Source organism: Macrotis lagotis, chromosome 1, assembly GCF_037893015.1.
Source record: "Macrotis lagotis isolate mMagLag1 chromosome 1, bilby.v1.9.chrom.fasta, whole genome shotgun sequence".
Classification (NCBI taxonomy): domain Eukaryota; kingdom Metazoa; phylum Chordata; class Mammalia; order Peramelemorphia; family Peramelidae; genus Macrotis; species Macrotis lagotis.
This window is the reverse complement of record NC_133658.1, coordinates 110,252,027-110,271,707: the sequence shown is the minus strand read 5'-3', so window position 1 is coordinate 110,271,707 and position 19,681 is coordinate 110,252,027. Positions and strand designations below refer to the sequence as shown.

The 19,681-nt window shown below is 33.9% G+C and overlaps 1 protein-coding gene across 2 annotated transcripts in view; it reads left to right on the top strand.

Moving 5' to 3' along the window:
* Positions 1–19,681, top strand: part of CCDC88A (coiled-coil domain containing 88A) — a 187,420-nt gene that overhangs the window by 38,471 nt on the left and 129,268 nt on the right. For both annotated transcript variants that reach the window (XM_074206428.1, XM_074206419.1), the window contains exon 4: positions 12,701–12,770. In XM_074206428.1, coding sequence (XP_074062529.1) covers positions 12,701–12,770 — 70 coding nt within the window. The remainder of the gene's footprint in view (positions 1–12,700; positions 12,771–19,681) is intronic.

The following is a 19,681-nucleotide window of genomic DNA, read 5'->3' as shown; positions in this document are numbered from 1 at the left end:
TTTCAGGACATAATGCAATAAAAATTATATTCAATAAAGACTCATAGAAGAATAGATTAAAATTGAATTGGAAACTAAATTATCTAATCCTAAAAATGAGTGGATCAAAAAACAAATCCTAGAAATAATTTCTTTAAAAAGAATGATGACAATAACACAATATATCACAATTTGTTGAATTTAGCCAAATCTTAGGAGGAAAAATGTATATCTCCTGATTGTTTGCATCAGTAAAATTGACCAAGAACTGATAAATAAATTGAACATGCAACTAAAAAAACTAGAAAAAATACAATTTTATTATTTATTTTTTAGAAAGATATTATTTTGAATTTTACAATTTTTCCCCTAATCTTGCCTCCCCCCCTCCACAGAAGGCAGTATGTTAGTCTTTACATTGTTTCCATGTTATACATTGATCTAAGTTGAATGTGATGAGAGAGAAAATATATCCTTAAGGAAGAAACATAAAGTATAAGAGATAGCAAAATTACATAATAAGATAATTTTTTTTATATTAAAGCTAATAGTCTTTGGTTTTTCAGTTCTTTCTCCCATTGCAGTAGATACCCCAAAATTGTGCCTGATAGTTACACTGGAAAAAGAATATTTTAAAAACAATTGTATACCAGATTATATGTATTATGTCATCATATATTATATATATAATATACCAAATTCTGAACTTTAGAAAATTTTTGAACTCATAAAATTGGTTTTATAAAAATATCAACAAACCATTGATTTATCTGATTAAAAAAAACAAAAAATGACTAGTCTCCCAAAAGAGTGAATATACACCAATTAAAGATGAAATTAAAGCTATGAGGAATTATTTGAACCAATCATAAGCTGATAGAATTGACAGTTTAGGGGCAGCTAGGTGGCACAGTGGATAGAGCCACCAGCCTGGAGTCAGGAGGACCTGAGTTTAAATCTGGCCTCAAACACTGAATAATTGCTTAGTTGTGTGACTGTGGGCAAGTCACTCTTTACCCCATTGCCCTAAATAAATAAAAAATAATTAAAAAAAAAAGTACTGACAATTTAAGTAAAATGAATTCATATTCACAGAAATATAAAATGCCCAGATTTTAACAGAATAGGAAATAAAATATTTTAAGCAATGCTAAGAAAAGAAATTTAATTAAGCCGCAAATGAACTCTCTAAGAAAAAAATTCCCTGCACCAGATGGATTCACAAGTGAATCCTTTTAAACATGTAAGGAACAATTAATTCCAATACTATAAAAACTGTTTGGAAAAATAAAAGAAATCCAATCAAATTCTTTTTTGCATAATATGGTAGAAAATTATAGACCATTTTCTCAAATGAATATTGATGTAAAAATTTTAAATAACTAGCAAGAAGATTACAGCAGTATATTGCAAAGATCATACACTCTGACTAGGTGGAATTTATACTAGGAATGTAGCCTAGTTAATTTTTTTTTTTGTTAGGTTTTTGCAGGGCAATGGGGTTAAGTGGCTTGCCCAAGGCCACACAGCTAGGTAATTATTAAGTGTCTGAGACCAAATTTGAACCCAGGTACTCCTGACTCCAGGGCCGGTGCTTTATCCACTGTTCCACCTATCCACTGCCTTGCAAAAACCAAAAGAAAAAAGAAAAGAAAAACATCATATATTATGTCAAAAACAAATTATGTAAATTAGGGGCAGCTTAGTGGTACGGTGGCTACATCAATAGCCCTGGAGTCAGGAGGCCTTGAGTTCCAATCTGACCTCAGACACATGACACTTAGTAGCCATCCAACCTTGTGCTTAAACTTAACTGCCTCACATCCAGGGCCCTCCAAAGTCATCCTGATTTATATTTGGCTACTGGACCCAGTTGACTCCAGAGGAGAAATTGAGATTATTGACTCAGTACAGTACACCTACACTCAAATCCAATTCATGTGCTTGTCATGGCATCACCTCCCTGATGTCATGGTGATCTTTGAGAACAAAGGAAAAACATCATCATCATAATGTAAAAAAATTTTCAGTTTTTTTAAAGGGGGAAAGGAAATGCTGCGAGGATTTTTTTTTTTAATTAAAATACATTAAGTAAAAAACCTGAAATCAATCATCCCTCACCATTAAAACAGAAAAAAGAACAAAATTCTGGCTAGACCTCTGTACCCACCATGAGACAATTATTCTTAATCCAATCATCCTCCATATCTTAATCTAATCATTTCTCCATGTCTTAGTCCCATTCTTAATATATACACCATAACTTCCTATAAACATATCATATGGCTACATACAAATTAATCAAGATTCATTTTTCATCTTTACAGTCTTAGGTTGTTACAGGAAAAAAAAAGTACAAGATTTGGAGTTAAACCAACGGTGGTTCAAATGGAAGACTGTGTGCAAGACCAAACAAGTTTCTTTTTTTTTTTCCTTTAAGACAATGGGGTTAGGTGACTTGCCCATGTCACACAGCTAGGAAATTATTAAATGTCTGAGTCAGGATTTGAACTCAGGCACTCCTAACTTCAGGGCTAGTGCTCTATCCACTGCACCACCTAGCTGCCCCTAAATTTTTTCTTAAAAATATGAAAATGTATATTTGCTTTTGGAGTAGAAATCCAATTTTATTTGAAAAATGATTCTGTTTTTTAAAATGCTTGTTTTTCTTTTCTTTTTGTTAAAAGTTGAAAAAAAATTATCACTTACACACAAGTCTTTCCAGTGTGGTGTTTTATCACTAAGTTTTCATTGAACTGGGGGTTTTTTGTGTATGTAGTATTTTATTGAGATTGCTTTCAGATAGTTATTTGTTTAGTAAAAGTAACTTTTGAATATTTGTAAGATTAGAGTTAGTAAATTTATTGAGGCCGTATGATTTTTGAATAGTATATTTTTGTTCTTGTCTATCTTTTGGTGAAGCCAACTCTAGGTTTTGTCTAGAGATATATTTAATTGATTATTTTTTACCTAAAAAGAGAATTTTGGGTAGTATTAACAGCCCAGTGAAAACTTGTGTTTGGTGTGGAAAGATTGATGAAATCTTAAGTCATATAAAAAAGAAAAATGTATGCCTTGGACACATCTGCTTTTACATAATTAAAATAATAATAGTCCTCATCAGATGTGCCTGTTGAGAATTTAAGTTCCTCATTCAGCTGTAAAAAATAGCTGGTCTCATGAAGAAGAAATTGTTTATAATTAGGAAATATAAATATTCATTAGGGAGTCTGAATGATATGAGGTCACTAATATTAAAAAAAAAAGCACAGTTCTTTGGTTTAGCTTATTTGATAGATTTTCACATTTGTCATATTAGCATCTATTATAACAAGCAAAATTTTATAGTACTGTTAGAATTAATAGAAACCAGAATCCAAATCCTTATGTAATTAACATTACAAATACTATATATATATCATTTTATGTTTTGGGTGCTTTAATCAGAATAGTCTCTTTTTTCACATTATTCACTTAATTTCTTCATTTTTTTATGTTGTAAAATAGTGATTTAATTATCCTTGTTTAATGCCATTTATAACTAGTATTTATGTAGTATTTTAAGATTTTTCAGATTTATTACTTATGTTAATGTCATTTGAGCTACACATTTACCTTGCAAAGTAGGTTCTGCAATTTTCTTTTTATAGAATAGGAAACTAAAAAGGGGAAGTTATGCAATGTCTCAAGTCATACATTTAATTGTCTTCCTATTTGCAATTCCAGCATTCTATTTATCATTCAATATAATTTTATTTGTTTTAGCTTAATTAGATTTTAAGGTAGGAACTATTGTTCAGTAGCATTTAGCATTATTATTGGTCCCATGACATGGAATCTGTGTTGGTATACTTATCTTCAGGCTTGTCTTTCAAACTCTTTTCTTTTTCAGAAGTTCTCTTTTCTAGAGGAATGACTTGATCACAGAAACATTCCAGCTAAATTTGCATTCCATTTCCTACCTTGGTGTCTTTACACCCAGTCCAGCAAGTTCTAAATTGCCCTTCTGGCTTTCCTTTCAAGGCTCCACTCAGGTGCTACCTCCAATAGGAAGACCTTTTGGATTTTCCTAGATTTCTCTTCATCTTTGGTTCAGCTAGTATTTACATGTTGTATTCCTTAGTAGAATTTAAGCTTCTTTAGAGGAAGGATTTTTTTTTTTGACTCCTAACCCAACTTGCTTAATTTTTGTTAAAAATGACTGGATTATGGGGCAGCTAGGTGGTGCAGTGGATAAAGCACTGACCCTGGAGTCAGGAGTGCCTGGGTTCAAATCTGGTCTCAGACACTTAATAATCACCTAGCTATGTGGCCTTGGGCAAGCCACTTAACCCTGATTGCCTTGCAAAAAACCCTAAGAAAAACAAAATGACTGGATTATCTTCTTATGTTATTCAATCTAACCTCCTTTTGGTGATCTTTATATATTCCCGCTACTCTTGGTTGTTTACTATTCAGGAGGAGTGCAGGCAAAGAACCTGGCCAGGCCTGGGGAAATAGATATATAAACTTGAAGATGGGGACTATTTTTGCCATTCTTTGTATTGAATGTACCCAGAGTTCAGCAGTGTTCCGGATCTGTCAATAAGTGATAAATAATTGGTTTTTTTTTTTTTTTTTTTTTTGCAAGGCAGTGGGGTTAAGTGGCTTACCACAGCTAGGTAATTATTAAGTGTCTGAGGCCAGATTTGAACTCAGGCACTCCTGACTCCAGGGTCGGTGCTCTATCTACTGTGCCACCTAGCTGCCCTAAATACTTGTTGACTGATGGATGTGTATGTGTTTGGAAAGGGTTGATCAGAGAGAGGGTGATAGGCTGGGGGCTTATCATTGCCCATCTAGTTTCATCTCAGACTCAGTATAAATTCTAAATTGTGATGGTATTAAATTGTTAAAGTCATGTCTGATGTTCCATGACCCCATTTGGATGTTCCATGACCCCTTGGTAGTGATATTGAAGTGGCAAACCATTTTCTTCTCTAGCTCACTTTGGGGATGAGAGGATTGAGGCAAACAGGGTTAAATGACTTGTCCAGGGTCATACAATTAATAAGTGTCTGTGGCTGAATTTGAACTCAGGTCTTCCTCACTCCAGGTCCAGTACTCTTATCTACTGCACCCCCAGCTGCCCTGCTGTATATTAGACTTTTTTTTTCTGTTTTTCAAATTACATGCAGAGATTTTCAACATTCATCCATTTGCAAGTTTATGAATTCTATTATATTTCTATCACCTTCCCTTTTTTTCTCCATCCCCATGGTGGTGAACAATGTGGTAAAAGTTGTACATGTTCAATTGTGTTAAGCATATTTCCATATTAGTCCTGTTGTGAAAGAGGAATTAGAACTAAGGGGAAAGAAAAACTATGAGAAAGCAAGGAAAAACAGAGAAATTTTAAAACTTAGTATGCTTTGCTTTGTATTCACATTCCATAGTTTTTTCTCTGGGTGTTCATGACATTGTCCATAGCAGGTCTCAGAATTGTCCCTGATCTCTGAATTGCTGAGAGGAGCTTCATCCATCATAGTTGATCAGCTCACAGTGTTGTTGGGATAATATGTATAATGTTCGCTTGGTTCTGCTCACTTCACTCAACATCAGTTCATGTAAGTCTTTCCAGGTTTTTCTGAAATTGGCCTGCTCATGATTTCTTACAGAAAAATAGTTCTCTATAACATTCGTACTCCATAACTTATTCAGCCATTCCTCAATTGATGGGAATCCCCTCAATTTTCAATTCTTTTGCCTCTTCAAAAAGATGCTATAAATATTTTTGAACATGAGACTTTTTTGGTATTTTATGATTTCTTTGGGATATACATCTAGTATTGGTATTGTTGGAGCAAAGGGAATGAATAGTTTTATTGCCCTCTGGGCATAGTTCTTAGATTGTTCTCTAGAATGGCTGAATCAGTTCACAACACCAACAGTTGCATTGATGTCACAGTTTTCCTTCATCTCCCCTACATTAATCATTTTCCTTTTTTTGTCATCTTAGCCAATCTGATAGGTGTGAGGTGGTACCTCAGTTATTTTAATTTACATTTTTTTTTAAATTTTGTTTTTTGCAAGACAATGGGGTTAAAGTGGCCTGCCCAAGGCCACACAGCTAAGTAATTATTAAGTGTCTGAGGCCAAATTTGAACTCAGGTACTCCTGACTGCAGGGCCGGTGCTCTATCCGTTGTGCCACCTAGTGGCCCCTAATTTGCATTTCTTAATAATGATTCAGAACATCTTTTCATTTGACTATAAATAGCTTTAATTTCTTTATCTGAAAACTGCCTATTAATATCCTTTGATCGTTTATCATTTGGGAAATGATATATCTTATGTATTTGATTCAGTTCTCTATATATTTTAGAAATAAATCCTTTATCAGAAACATTGTTAAAATTGTTCAACCTTCTGTATTCCTTCTACTCTGGACTGCAATGGTTTTATTTGTACAAAAACTTCATTTAGTATAATCAAAATCGTTCACTTTGCAATTTATAATGTTCTGTATTTCTTGTTTGGTCATAAATGTCTCTCCTCACCATAGATCTGACAGAGTATTTATTTCTTGTTCTCTTAATTGGCCTATGGTTTTGCCCTTATGTCTAAATTCTATACTCATTTTGACCTTATTTTGGTATAGGGTGTGAGATATGGGTCTATGCTTAGTTTTTGCCATATTATTTTCTAATTTCTCAGTGGTTTGTATTGAAGCTAATATCTTTGGATTTGTCAAACAATAGATTACTACAAGCAGTTTTGATGACTACTGCTTTACAATATAGTTTAGATCTGGTACAGATAGACCACTTTCCTTTGCATTTTTTTTTCCAATTATTTCCTTGATTTTCTTTTGGTTGCTTCAGATGAATTTTGTCACTGTTTTTTCTAGCTCTATAAAATAGCTTGATTGGTATGGCACTAAGTAATTTAATTTGAGTAGAATTGTTATTTTTATTATATTAGCTTCACCTAACCATAAACAATTGATAGTTTTTGAATTGTTTAAATCTGATTTTTTTGTGTGTGTGAAAAATATTTTGTGTGGTCATATGTAATTCATATAGTAGTATTTACTTTTGAACTTATGGACTTTGTTGGCTACCTTACTGAAGTGTATTTTAGTATTGAAGGTAGGCACAGGACCTATAGTACTTCATTTTTAATCTTTTCTTTGTATACCTTTAGCTCTTGTTATTCAACATTAGTACTTGTGATATTAAAAATTCATAATTAGTAATTGAAAATAAAGCAAAAGGTAAATTTTCCAATATAATACTAAAATTTAATGGGGTCACCACTTTTTTATATTTTCATTTCAGTTTGTGATTACTTTCCAAGGAAGTGGCAATAATGCAATGTTGAAGTGCATAGTATCTTTATGAGTCAATATTGTAAAAAAAAGCTTTTAAGAATTGTATTTCTGTTTCACTTTTCATTAACTAGTTTTAATGAATGATAGACCCACAGTGCTTTTCAGTAATTCTGAGGTGATTAAGTGAATACATTAGAAAATGGAAAAATAGAACTTTTATTTAGCCCCCACTGGAAAGTGTTCAGATCAAAAGGATATTATACAGAATCTCTTAGTACTCATAATTTTTTTGAAGATGAATGAATTGCATTTAAGATTTGTCTTGATATTCTTGTTTGGAACACTTAAGCTAATTTGGGGGGGGGTTCAGAACTTGAATTATTTATAGCTATTATATACCTTGAATAAAGAAATAGATCTGGGGCTGCTAGGTGGAACATTGGATAGAGCACCAGCCCTGGAGTCAAGGAGGACCTGAGTTCAAATCCGGCCTCAGACACTTAATAATTACATAGCTGTGTGGCCTTGGGCAAGTCACTTAACCCCATTGCCTTGCAGAAGCCTAACCAAAAAAAAAAAAAGAATTAGATCCTAAATGTTTATTAATTTTTTTTTGGTTTTGCAAAGCAATGGGGTTAAGTGACTTGCCCAAGGTCACACAGCTAGGTAATTATTAAGTGTCTGAAGCCATATTTGAACTCAGGTCCTCCTGACTGCAGGGCTGGTGCCTTGTCCTTTGTACTAACTAGCTGCCCCTAAATGTTCATTTTTAACACTCTTGTGAGTATAGTATGGATAATTTTCATTCTGGAAAATTAGAAGTGTGACAGAAACCAGTGTTTGGAAAAAGTATGGATTATTTGGGAAAATCATTGAAGTCTGCATTGGGCATATTAAGTTTGAAATGTCTATGGAATAGCTAGTTGAAAATATCTAATAGGCATTTGATGATGTGACCTGCTGAAGTTACTTAGTGAGAAAAGCACTTAGGATGTAGAAAGACTCTGTCCCTACCAAATATTCACTGTAGCACTTTGGTAGCAAACATTTGGAAACAATGATACCTATTGATTGAGGAATAGTTAAACAATTTTTAATACACAAGTGTAAGGGAGTATTAACATATTATAAGAAATGACAAATTTGAAAAATGGAGAGAAATCCATAAAGTCTCAGAACTCCCATCTGTATCAGAGTGAAGTAAATATAACCAGGAAAACATACATACATGACTATAAAAATAGAAGTAAAAAGAAGAAAAAAATGAAATTGTGTATAATTTAAAAATCAAGTTTGGTACAGGAAAAGATTATATATTTTACTTCTTTTGAACAGGTGGGAAGCTTTGGGTGTTGAAATATGGCCACATTCTGTCTGATGTCTTGGCTTGCTTTTCTTTGTTCTTTTTGGCTGTTGTTGGCTTTATTAAAGGGGAAGATTTGCTGTGTAACTGATGCAAAAAAGGGATATTTTCAGAATTGAACATAATGAAAAAACTCAATAAAATATAATTTTTAAAAATTTTTATTTAAGGCAATGGGGTTAAGTGATTTGCCCAAGGTCAAACAGCTAGGCAATTATTAAAGGTCTGAGGCCAGATTTGAACTTAGGTACTCCTGAATCGAGGGCTGGTACTCTATCCACTGTACCACCTAGCTGCCCCTAAAATATTATTTAAAACAAAAAAATAAGGTGAGATCAAAGCAAGGACATATCCATTAATATATCTAAACTTTTAAAAAAAGACCATTTGTAAAATGGAAGTTAATAATTATTTTCCTGTTTATTAGAGTTGCTGTGAAGGATACTATTTTTGTGATGAATTGTAAAATTATTAACTATTATTATGATGACATGCAAATTCATAGCATTTCACAGGCAAGAGAGTAAAACTGCTTCATGAAAACTTCAATCCTCAAGTCCAAATCTAGGGCAAATTGAGTTGGCGAATGAGAATGTATTTCCTTCCCTCCCCAGGCCTCCTATCCCTTATTACTATTGAAAGACCCTTGCAACAATCAGTATTCTAGCACTGGATTACTAGTGAAACAGAATATGGAGCAAAACTGTCTTTGTTTGATAGACGAAGGTGGGTATTCCACTTTCATCCAACCGAGGGAAAACATTTGTAGCACTTTTTCCCTGATGTGAACCTTTTACCTTATTATCCTATCCTAGAATGGCTGAGCAATATTTACATCATCACCATCAAGTACAAGTGAACAGGAAGGTATGGACATCCACTCAGACTAATGATCATTTCTCTGTACCTCTTCCCTTTTTGTCTATTCTTGAACCTAGGAAGATGAGATTCCTGTCTTGGCATTTGTACAGAGCTTGATCCAGTAGCCTCCTTTGCCCAGATAAACTGCAGGGCCTGTGTGCTATGATGATGCTGTTGAGCTTGAACTAGACCCAGATAGTTGGCTTCATTTGTTCTTTAACCCTTCCTTACCTCAGTCTTTAGGAACTAGCTTGGAAAACCTCAATCTGCTGCTATTTGGAGAGGCATTATGTATTCTTTCCTGCTTTATGGATCATGAGAGAAAAAGATTTCTGACCTCCATAACTGTCAAATGCCCAGACACCAGAACTTTGAGTTAGAGACCTTGAGACAACAGACTTCACCTCTATGACTCTTCCTAACACTAAAAGTAACTTAAGCCAACTCAACCCTAGTGTTGTTGTCACCAGGCCCAGGTAGCAAATTAACATTCTGCAAGCATGGAGTCTCCTGATTGTTTATTAACCTGACGTGCAACAAAGGAACTTAAGCCAGCTATGAGTTCAGTCAGGCCCCTTAGGGACCCTTTCCCTAGTGATCCATAGATTTCTGTTCATCCTGATCTTTTCTATAGTGCTTGAGAGGGAACTAAATATCACCATCCTAAAGGCCACATAGCTCATAAGGGACAGAACTTCAGTCAAATGCTATTACTTTCCCAATCCTATGACTAATAAATTTCCATTTTTTCCTCCCTTCAACTCTGATTTTGAGTTTTGAGATTTCTAGGTGGAAATTACCTTCCCCAAATCCTAACTTTATTTCATTGATCTTCTTATCCCTCAGTCCTACCACTTCCTAGTCTTTTGCCTATCATGCCCTTCCATTTGATCCCATTTCTATTGTTAACAAATTTCCTTATTTTTAGAATTCTTCTCACATTGTTTTTCTGTCTTGCTTTCAGAAAGACCTGACTTCCCCTAAAATAGTTGATCAGTGGGAGGAATAGGTATACTACTTGATCCTTGTTTCCACTTCCAAACTTTTCCTTTGATAATCAAATATTAAATGCCTATTATGTGGTTAGAAAAAAATGTTCAAAGAAATGAAACAATCTCTACCTACTTATCTGACCCTAATTTCTCTGTCGATTATGCCCTTTAAACAGCTTAAACTTAAACATGTCTAAAACTGACCTCATCATCTTAATTTCTATTCTTCTCCAAACACTTGTCTTCATTCCTTTGCCCAGGCTTGCCACTATATGTGGAATGAACTTTCTCCTCACCTTAACATCTCTGAACTCATATTTTCCTTCAAGGTTCAACTAGAATTTCGCTCAGTCAAGCCTATTTTGACATAACCTTGCTCCCTGGTTGGTAGTGTTCTCTACTGGTGAAATTATTTTGTATATATTGTGTATTTTTTTGTCTATATATTTTCCCTCAACAGAATATAAGGACAGGACAGAATTTTTTTTTATCTCAACTACTGAGTGTATAATATGTACTTATTAAAGGTTTGTGAAACATGAATGAATGAATATTACTAAGTAATAAAAAATCACCATGATTTAGAGTCATGTAAAATTTATTATCCTGTCATGAAATGGCATCCATAATAAATGGCTGTGTAAATATCGATGGTTTATTGAATATCACAGTTTATTGAATATCACATGATAATTTTGGGGATTATAATTATTAGGAATATGTGGTATTTGAATAGCTCCCAATTATATAATAAAATAATATAATAAAATACAGCACAAGCTGTATAACTTAATTACATCTCCATCTTTTAACATTTTAGCATGAATTGGTTTATCATGTCCTTTTTCCTTCTGTAGGAGTAATGGACTCAGGTGACAGACTTATTGCCTAATTCTTTTTCACATAGAATTTAAACTAATCACTTGCAATATCCAGACAACACAGACTTGGAAATTTAAGTTGATGTTTTATTGTAGTCATGATTTTGATCTCTAAAAAATAATTTGTCATAAAAAAGTTTTAAACCTCTTTTTAGATGATACTTCCCTCAAATTCAGGGTCTTTGTAAATTTGACTGCTTCAGGGGGAAAAGTGTATTTTGTTTTTTTATTTATTTTTTTCCATTGGGGAGCTTGTTAGACAAAACATTGTCCTTTTCATCCATTTGTTTTGTTTTTTCCTCTGAAGAAAGTACAGGGGCAGCTTGTAGTTTTCCTCATAAAAGTCAGGAAGATATGTGAATTTACAAAGGCAAGGTTCATCTAAGGTTATCTATAGAAATGTTTAGCTGTGATTATTTCATTATAAAATTTCTTTTAGATATTAGGAATTCATTTATTTAATGTCTTTAATATGCAAATTCAGTACTGGTTTTTAAAAACAGGTGACATAGTTTTAGCATTTTGGGGGTAGTTATTGATAGTTATTCTTTGTATATATTTAATGAGAGGCCTTCTAATAAATTGACTATTTAATCTTTTATTCTGGAAATTGCCTCCTCTTACTCTGTAAAATTATAGATTAAAGATTGGAACTATTGGTAAGTGATCATGGAAATCTTACTTTAATAGCAGTAGAGAATGTGGTCTTTTAAAGTTTTTAAATTTTTCTAAATTAATAAGCAATATCATATTTGTTACTTCAGTATAATATTAAATAGTATCAGGTTGTAAGCATTAGTCTTATTTTGATTTTGTGAAAATTGTTGAAATGAAGTTAAATAATACTTTTAAATAAGAGATCCTTTTCTGGAATATACAGTTCTGTGTATTGCATGTACTGTAAAAGAGGCTGATGTATTGATTTTGCTGGGTGTTTTTTTTAACTTTTTTTACTAAGGAAGAATTTGTAGATAAATGTGATCTAAAAACAAGAGCAGCAATAGAAATAGATAATTCCTTCAAAGGGAATTTTGCTAATTTGTATTAACCTTAAAATCTAATTTTAGCATTTTTTTAGAAAAAAGAAAAACTACAATCACATATCCTCTCATTGAAGAAATTTAACCTTATAAATTTAAAATTATTTAATATTAACAAACTTATAGAACATTTCAACTTGGGTTATATTATTTTGTGAGTACTGATGCTTTATTGACTAAAGTAAAGCTCAATTGTGATTTGAAATTCAAAGTTTTATTTATATATATATATATCTGAATTTAAGATCCTGGTTATCTTTTTTTTTTTTACAGGAGACTTTGCAGCAGTTGATTATGATGTCTTTGCCAAATGTTTTAACCATTGGCAAAAATCCCTTTTCTGGTAAGTGTTAAAATTAACTTAATGTTATGGTTTTTTGATTTGCCTTTGTAAATTAACTGATTTCAGGAGTGAAAGCAAAGTAAATCAAGAGAAGATGTCTTGGAAAATTATTGTTGAAAAGATACAACTTCAGATTTTTTATTTATTCATTTATTTATTTATTTTTAGGGGGTTTTTTTTGCAAGGCAAGTGGGGTTAAGTGACTTGCCCAAGGCCACATAGCTAGGTAATTATTAAGTGTTTGAGGCCGGATTTGAACTCAGGTACTCCCAACTCCAGGGCTGGTGCTCTATCCACTACGCCACCTAGCCACCCCCAGAATTTTTTAATGGGTCTGATTCTAAAATATTCATGTATAAATTTTGACTTGTCTTTTAATCTTTCGTTCAAAATGGCATTTTTTATGTTGTTTTCTTTTCCTGAAGAGTCAATGAGTATTGTATTAAATATCTGTTATGTGCCATGTTAGATTTTGCTGTTAGGTGCTGAGAATGATAAAATCTTAAAATCGTTAGCTTTGTTAATTAACAAATTGTTAAATTTGAAATACCAGTTTTAATATCTGGCTACATGAAAAATTAGCTGTTTCTTTTGAATGTGGATGATTATTGGTTTATTTGTACTTTTAACCACTTCTCAAATGAATTAAGTGGATAACATTGTTAACTGCAAAAGCAATAAGTATTTGACTTGTGGATTTAACCTCTACTCATCTCTTCTTTTTAAAAAATTGTCCCCCAACTACCCTTTGGAAAAGAATAATGATAGTATCCTATCTAGTATAAACAGATGTCTTTGAGGTAGGGTTAGGGTTTGATATCATTGTGATTTCTTTGGTTTTGGAAATTCCCAGGAAACTTCCTTTATACTTCTTTGCAACTTATTGCCTTAAAAGAATTGCCTTGAACTCTGAGAGATCAAGGTCTTTATGTAGGAGCCAGTATGTGTTTAAGATGTAGGACTTCCATCCAGGTTGTCTGGCTTTGAGCCAACTTTCTATCCACTGTATCACTTCCATACCAACCTGAATATGCCTGATTAAATTACACATATATAAAAACTTGAAAGATAAAAATTTTCAAGTATTCCTATTTCTCTTTTTTCCCTTTCTCCAGAAAAGTACAGAAAAGATAGATACTACATTACTCACTTTGATATTTTGAGGCAGCTAGATATCTCAGTGGAAAGTGCTCTGTTTGTGCTCCTGGTCAAGATTTTTAACTTCTCTTTGCCTTAGTCTCCTGGAGAAGGAAACCGCTCTAGTATCTTTGCCAAGAAAACTCCATGGATAGTATAATCCACAAGGTCACAGAGAGAGTAGGACTGATGGAACAAGAACAACATTTCCTTGAAAGAAGACAACCCATGATCCTGATAATAGTCATGGAAAATGAAAAAGGATCATTTCTTTTGATTAGTGATCTTTTATAACCCCTTACCCCTCTGAGTTTTCTTCTCGTTCAATTTTCAAGTATATATTTTCTGTATTGTTTATGCTTTGACCTCTAGCTTTTAATTATTCACTTTTTTGTTTTGATAATCAAATATATATTTTGTATATATGCATTTATGTATTTTATAGCAAATATTTTGATTTTTAAAGTAATCTTACTAATTTTGGAAGGTATCTGAATTTTGAGACAATATGAGCTAGGTTTTTAACCTATTAATTATGATAGATAGAACTGTACACAATTAGGATATTACTGTATGTTAACTACATATTTTTAGCAGCCTGAAAAGTATAGATGATATCATAAAACAGTTATATAATACCAACATAGAATAAGAAGTATTTTCAACCAGAGTCATTATATTGAGATCATTTCATTGAGTATAGTAAATGTATATATATATATATATATATATATATATATATATATATATATATATATTTATATATATACTTTCTTGTGTTACCTACCTCCTTTGCTACCATCAAAAAAGATGGGGAAACTAAAAAGATTCTTTTCTTTTTGTCATATTGACTATCTTATTCTGTATTAGGACCATTGCAATTAATTCCTTATGGGAGAAAGTTAAAGATAAAGCATAAAAGTAAATATTCTTCCCGAGTTTATTTTTTCCTTTGGCGTGAAGGTCCTAGAGGTTTTAAATAGAGGACTTCCTTGTATTTGAATGACCTTAAGGCTGTTAATGGACAGCCCCAGTGATATGAGAAGTCCAGCACAGTCTATACTGGAAGGAGAAAAAAAATTAAACCATCAAAATGGGAGAAATAAATCAAAAGACAACAATGTAAGGAATGGTCTTCTAAATGAGTGACTGAATTTGGAGAATGAAGACCAGAAAATATCAAGTTTTGCTAATAAGAAGTGAGTCTTAAATCTACATGATTGATCCTATGACCAGGCAATTTTTAAATCTTTGTAGTGCCAAGTAAGTCTCCTGATGTAAAGAACTGACTTTATGATCAAGAGAAATATCAGAGCTCGATACTTCCTGCACAGTCTCCCGTCATTTTCATGGGTCCAGTATCATATGAAGTGGCTTGGCTAAGGAGATTTATTAATCCTCTTGAACATAACCTGACTTACCAACTAAGGCCTTTCCTTCCCTAAGTCTCCTACAGAGAAGATATCTGATCTTTGCCACATTGAGGCATCCTAAGTATTGTCCCCTTCTTTTGTGTGTCACCCTTTAATTCTTTGGATTTTAAACCTTCTTATCTAGTCAGCCATCCTGGCTACTATTCCACAGTAGGTAAGATCATAAAACTGCCACAACAGTTCAGGCATCTCCAATGATTTATGCTTGATCAGACCAAGGTTTAAGTTCCCTCTTCTTATCTGTAGTCAAACTTTTTTCAATGCAGGAAAGTGTTTCTGCTGCTACTTTGCCCCAACTGAGAGACCCAAGAGCTCCTGATATCTCAAATTCACAAGGCTGTCACTAGGGCTAGGAATGTTAGCTCTTGATTGCTCATTCTTAGCGAAAAAGACTTAATGAAAAAGCATTAAAAAAAAAAAACAGAACCAGAACCACTCTATGACATTATATATGCTCAGCCTACTGCTTGCAGGAACAGCTGTTTCTTCCAAGGGAAGGGAAAGTATCTAAGGCTTGAGCTCTGATCCCATAGGAAGTAAACCATGGTTTGGGTTTGGCAAGGTGTATAATTGGCAGTAGAGTGAAGGTTTTGAAAATAGAGAATAATATAGAATTGAATTAATTTATCAAGGAATCAATATTAAAAAAGGAAGACAATGAATAGGGTTAGAAATTAGAAGAGCAAGGGAAAGACAAAATGATAAAATATTATCAGATAAAGGATTTCTTTTCAGAATTTCTTAACATAGAAATAGAACATTTATGAGATAATGAAAGTCAAGTATGACTATGTTAGTATAACTAGGGTAGGATTGGGACTAAGATCATGGGGACTAAATAGATTAAAGAATTGATAAATGAGAACATTGATAGGTATGCTAAGGTACTGTTGTAATAGGGCAGGAATTGAGGTGGAGAAAAACCTTTCAACTGAAATTATTGAGGAAGGAAGAAGTAGTATGTAGAATTTCCTAGGGCTGTAGGTAGCAGCCATTATGATCTGCACAGGTGATACATTTGGGTAGAGAAATATGAAAGAAGAGTGTAACCAGGGAAGGTGGTACAGTGGATAAGACAACCCTGGATTCAGAAGAACCTGAATTCAAATGTGACTTAAGACACTACTTAAAAGTGTGACTAGTACTGAAAAGAATGCTGAGAGAAGCCTAGCAACAGTGAAAGACCCAAAATAGAGTGAAAAAGGAATAGGTTTAAGACAAAAGAAAGTTTGTTAATCATGGAGCAGGAGTTCTAGAGGGCACATTGGAAGAAGAGAGTAGATCTAGAGAAGAAATTTGAGGGGATATGGTTAAAGTGGATGAGAGTGAGGGAGAAGATAGTTGGAGTAGGGGAATAGTTGATTGGCAGCTAGGGGTTTAGTAGCACTGGTGTGGGGAAGGGCATAATGACATGGGAGTATGTTAAACACTGAGGATTCAGTCAAAGAGTACCAGGCGATAGAAGCAGAGAGGTAGGCAATTAGTCTCTTTGTATCACCACTTAATAAATGTTTAAAATAACATCAATATACATTTTCAAGTAACTTAGTAGTTATGTAGCATTGTTCTGTGGACAGAATATGTTTATTATACTGAGTGTTACTGCATATTTCTTGAAGTTAAATAAAGATCAAACTGATATTAAAGATACTGTTAAATGCTGTCATTTTGAAATGACTTTCCTTTGTCAGTTGTTTTTCTTGGTCTTTATCTTTTGAGATCAATTTTTTTTTTTTTAGGTTTTTTTGCAAGGCAGTGGGGTTAAGTGGCTTGCCCAAGGCCACACAGCTAGGTTATTATTAAGTGTCTTGAGGCCGGATTTGAACCCAGGTACTCCCGACTCCAGGGCCGGTGCTCTATCCACTGCACCACCTAGCCGCCCCTTGAGATCATTTTTTAAATTGAGTTGAGTCATGGAAGAATTGAGTTAAATCAAAAGAAGTGCATTCTAGGGGGTGGTGTAGGACAGCTTATGAAAAGGCTCAGAGATGAGATGTTACATGGAAATTTGGGAACAGTTAGTAGATTGGTATTCTTAGAATGTACAATATATAAAGTGAAGTCAAATGAAATGTCCTAAAGGCAGATAGGAATCATTTTTGGAGCAGTATTTAAATAACAACTGGAGGAAATAGTATTTATCTTGGAGGCAATTGGGAACCCTTAAGAATTTTATGTAAGGGAGTGACATAGTGAGTTCTGTGTTGAGTGGATATTATAGTATCAGGCAGCTTTGTGAAGTATTGGAAAGGAATGGAAAGAGGAGAGAAACCTGGGGAAGATAGGCCTGTTAAGAAGCTATTACTAATAGTCTATAGCTTTGAGGACTTAAACTAGGGATAATAACTTTGTGATTGGAGAGAAGAGATGGATGTGAAAATTTCTGAGATAGAATGGACAAGTGCAGTAATCCATTCAGTAAGCTCCAGTGGCTCACTTCCAGGATCAAATCTCCCCTCCCCTCCTTTCTAGCCTCCTTATATCTTATTTACCACTACAGACTGTACTTGTCATTATAGTGACTCTTTACATTACAGTTAGCTCTTCCTTTTGATTAGAATTTCTCTTATCTCCACTTCCTGAATTACTTTGATCCCTTCTGCAGGAATTCTTTCCCTTTCTTATTTAATGCTGATGCGTTATCTCTGTTGATTACTTCCGGCATATGCTATCTGTCCTTTGTTTGTGTGTAGCTCTTTGCATGCAGTTGGTCCCAGTGGACTGAGCTCTGTGGCTAGGGACTGCTCTGGGCCTTTCATTTCATTGCCAGCACTTAGAAGAGGACCTGGCAAATGGTGGGTGCTTCATAAATGTCTGTCAACTAATTATTAGACTAATTAGAAATTCCACTGTTGAATAATGTGAAGATTGTGAGGGGGGAAGATAATCGGTGCTTGTGGATCTTGATGACTTAGGGATATTTTGAGGAATTATGTGTTTACAAATGAGCTGATAGAATGAGAGCAATTAGAATGAAAGTAAATATGGTTGGTTCTTATCCTTTGTTATCAAAGAAGACCAAAGTGATATCACTGTATTTGAATCAAATTACAGTGACTCCAACTGTGGCTCATCATCCCAACATGAGCTCAAAATGTTTTACCACAGATGGGGCACAGATTTGTGCATGTGAACACCTGGGGTGTTATGGATGTCTTATGGATGTCACCCTTCCTTTGAACTGCTTCAATTCTACCTTCCATAGAGTGCAGCCCCCTCACTGATGAAGGCACGTTATGCTGGACTGTCCTGTACCTGTGTTTCCCAGGCTGTACAATCAATTTTAAAGTTCTTCAATGAGACCTTGAGGGTGTCTCAGTATTGCTTCTTCTGATCCCTTTGTGAGCACTTGCCAAGGGTGGGTTCTCCAGGAATAGTGTTTTGGGCAAGTGTACTTCTGAATATAACACAGTTAGGTGGTGTAGTGGATAGAGCCCTGGCCTTGGATTCAGGAAGACAGGAGTTTGAATCTGACCTCAGACACTTGACCAGGACTTGAGCAAAAGTTACTTCACTCTGATAGCTCCCCATCCAGGGCCATCTCCAGTTGTCTTGATTCATATCTGGCTACTGGACCCAGATGAGTTTGGAGGAGAAAGTGAGCCTGGTGACTTAGCAACCCCCTCACTCAAATCCAGTTTAAGTGCTTGTCATAGCATCACTTCTTCTGATGCCATGGTCTTTTTCAAAAAAGGACAAACATCATATGGTGTATCTCACCAGCTCAGTGCTGATGGATCCACATTGTTCAATGATAGGGACATGATCCTAGGGAGATAGGCTGAACATTTCCATCAATATAGAAACCATTGACTATTTACCTCAAGTTCAAGAAAGTAAATTTTGGGCTAAACTTAAAAACTTAAAAAAGGGAACAGGAATGGAAAGAGCTTCAGTATTTGGAATTAATTTGTCCTGGTTTTCTGATTTTATTTTTAAAATAATTTAAAATAATTAATTTAAAATAATGGAAGATTAAGGAGGAAAACTCTGTTGGAGAAGGCAGGAGATAATAGGGGAAGATAACTGAATCATTTTTGAAAGGCTTTATTCAGATTCTACCTTCTTCAGAAAACCTCTGACCAATATTTTCCTCATGAAATTTTCTTACTTGTTTTTATCACACTCTACCTTTTATTATGCTTAAGTATTCCCACTAGTAGAATGCAAGTTTCTTCTGGGTAGGGTTTTTTCCCCCAATATTTTCATAACCAGTGTTGTAACACAAGGCTGTACACATAGTATGTACTTAATAAATGTTTGTAAAATTTAATTGATTTTATTGATGCAAGTCTGCTTCTTTAGTCCATAATGTTAAGGCAAACTTACTTTTTTAAATGG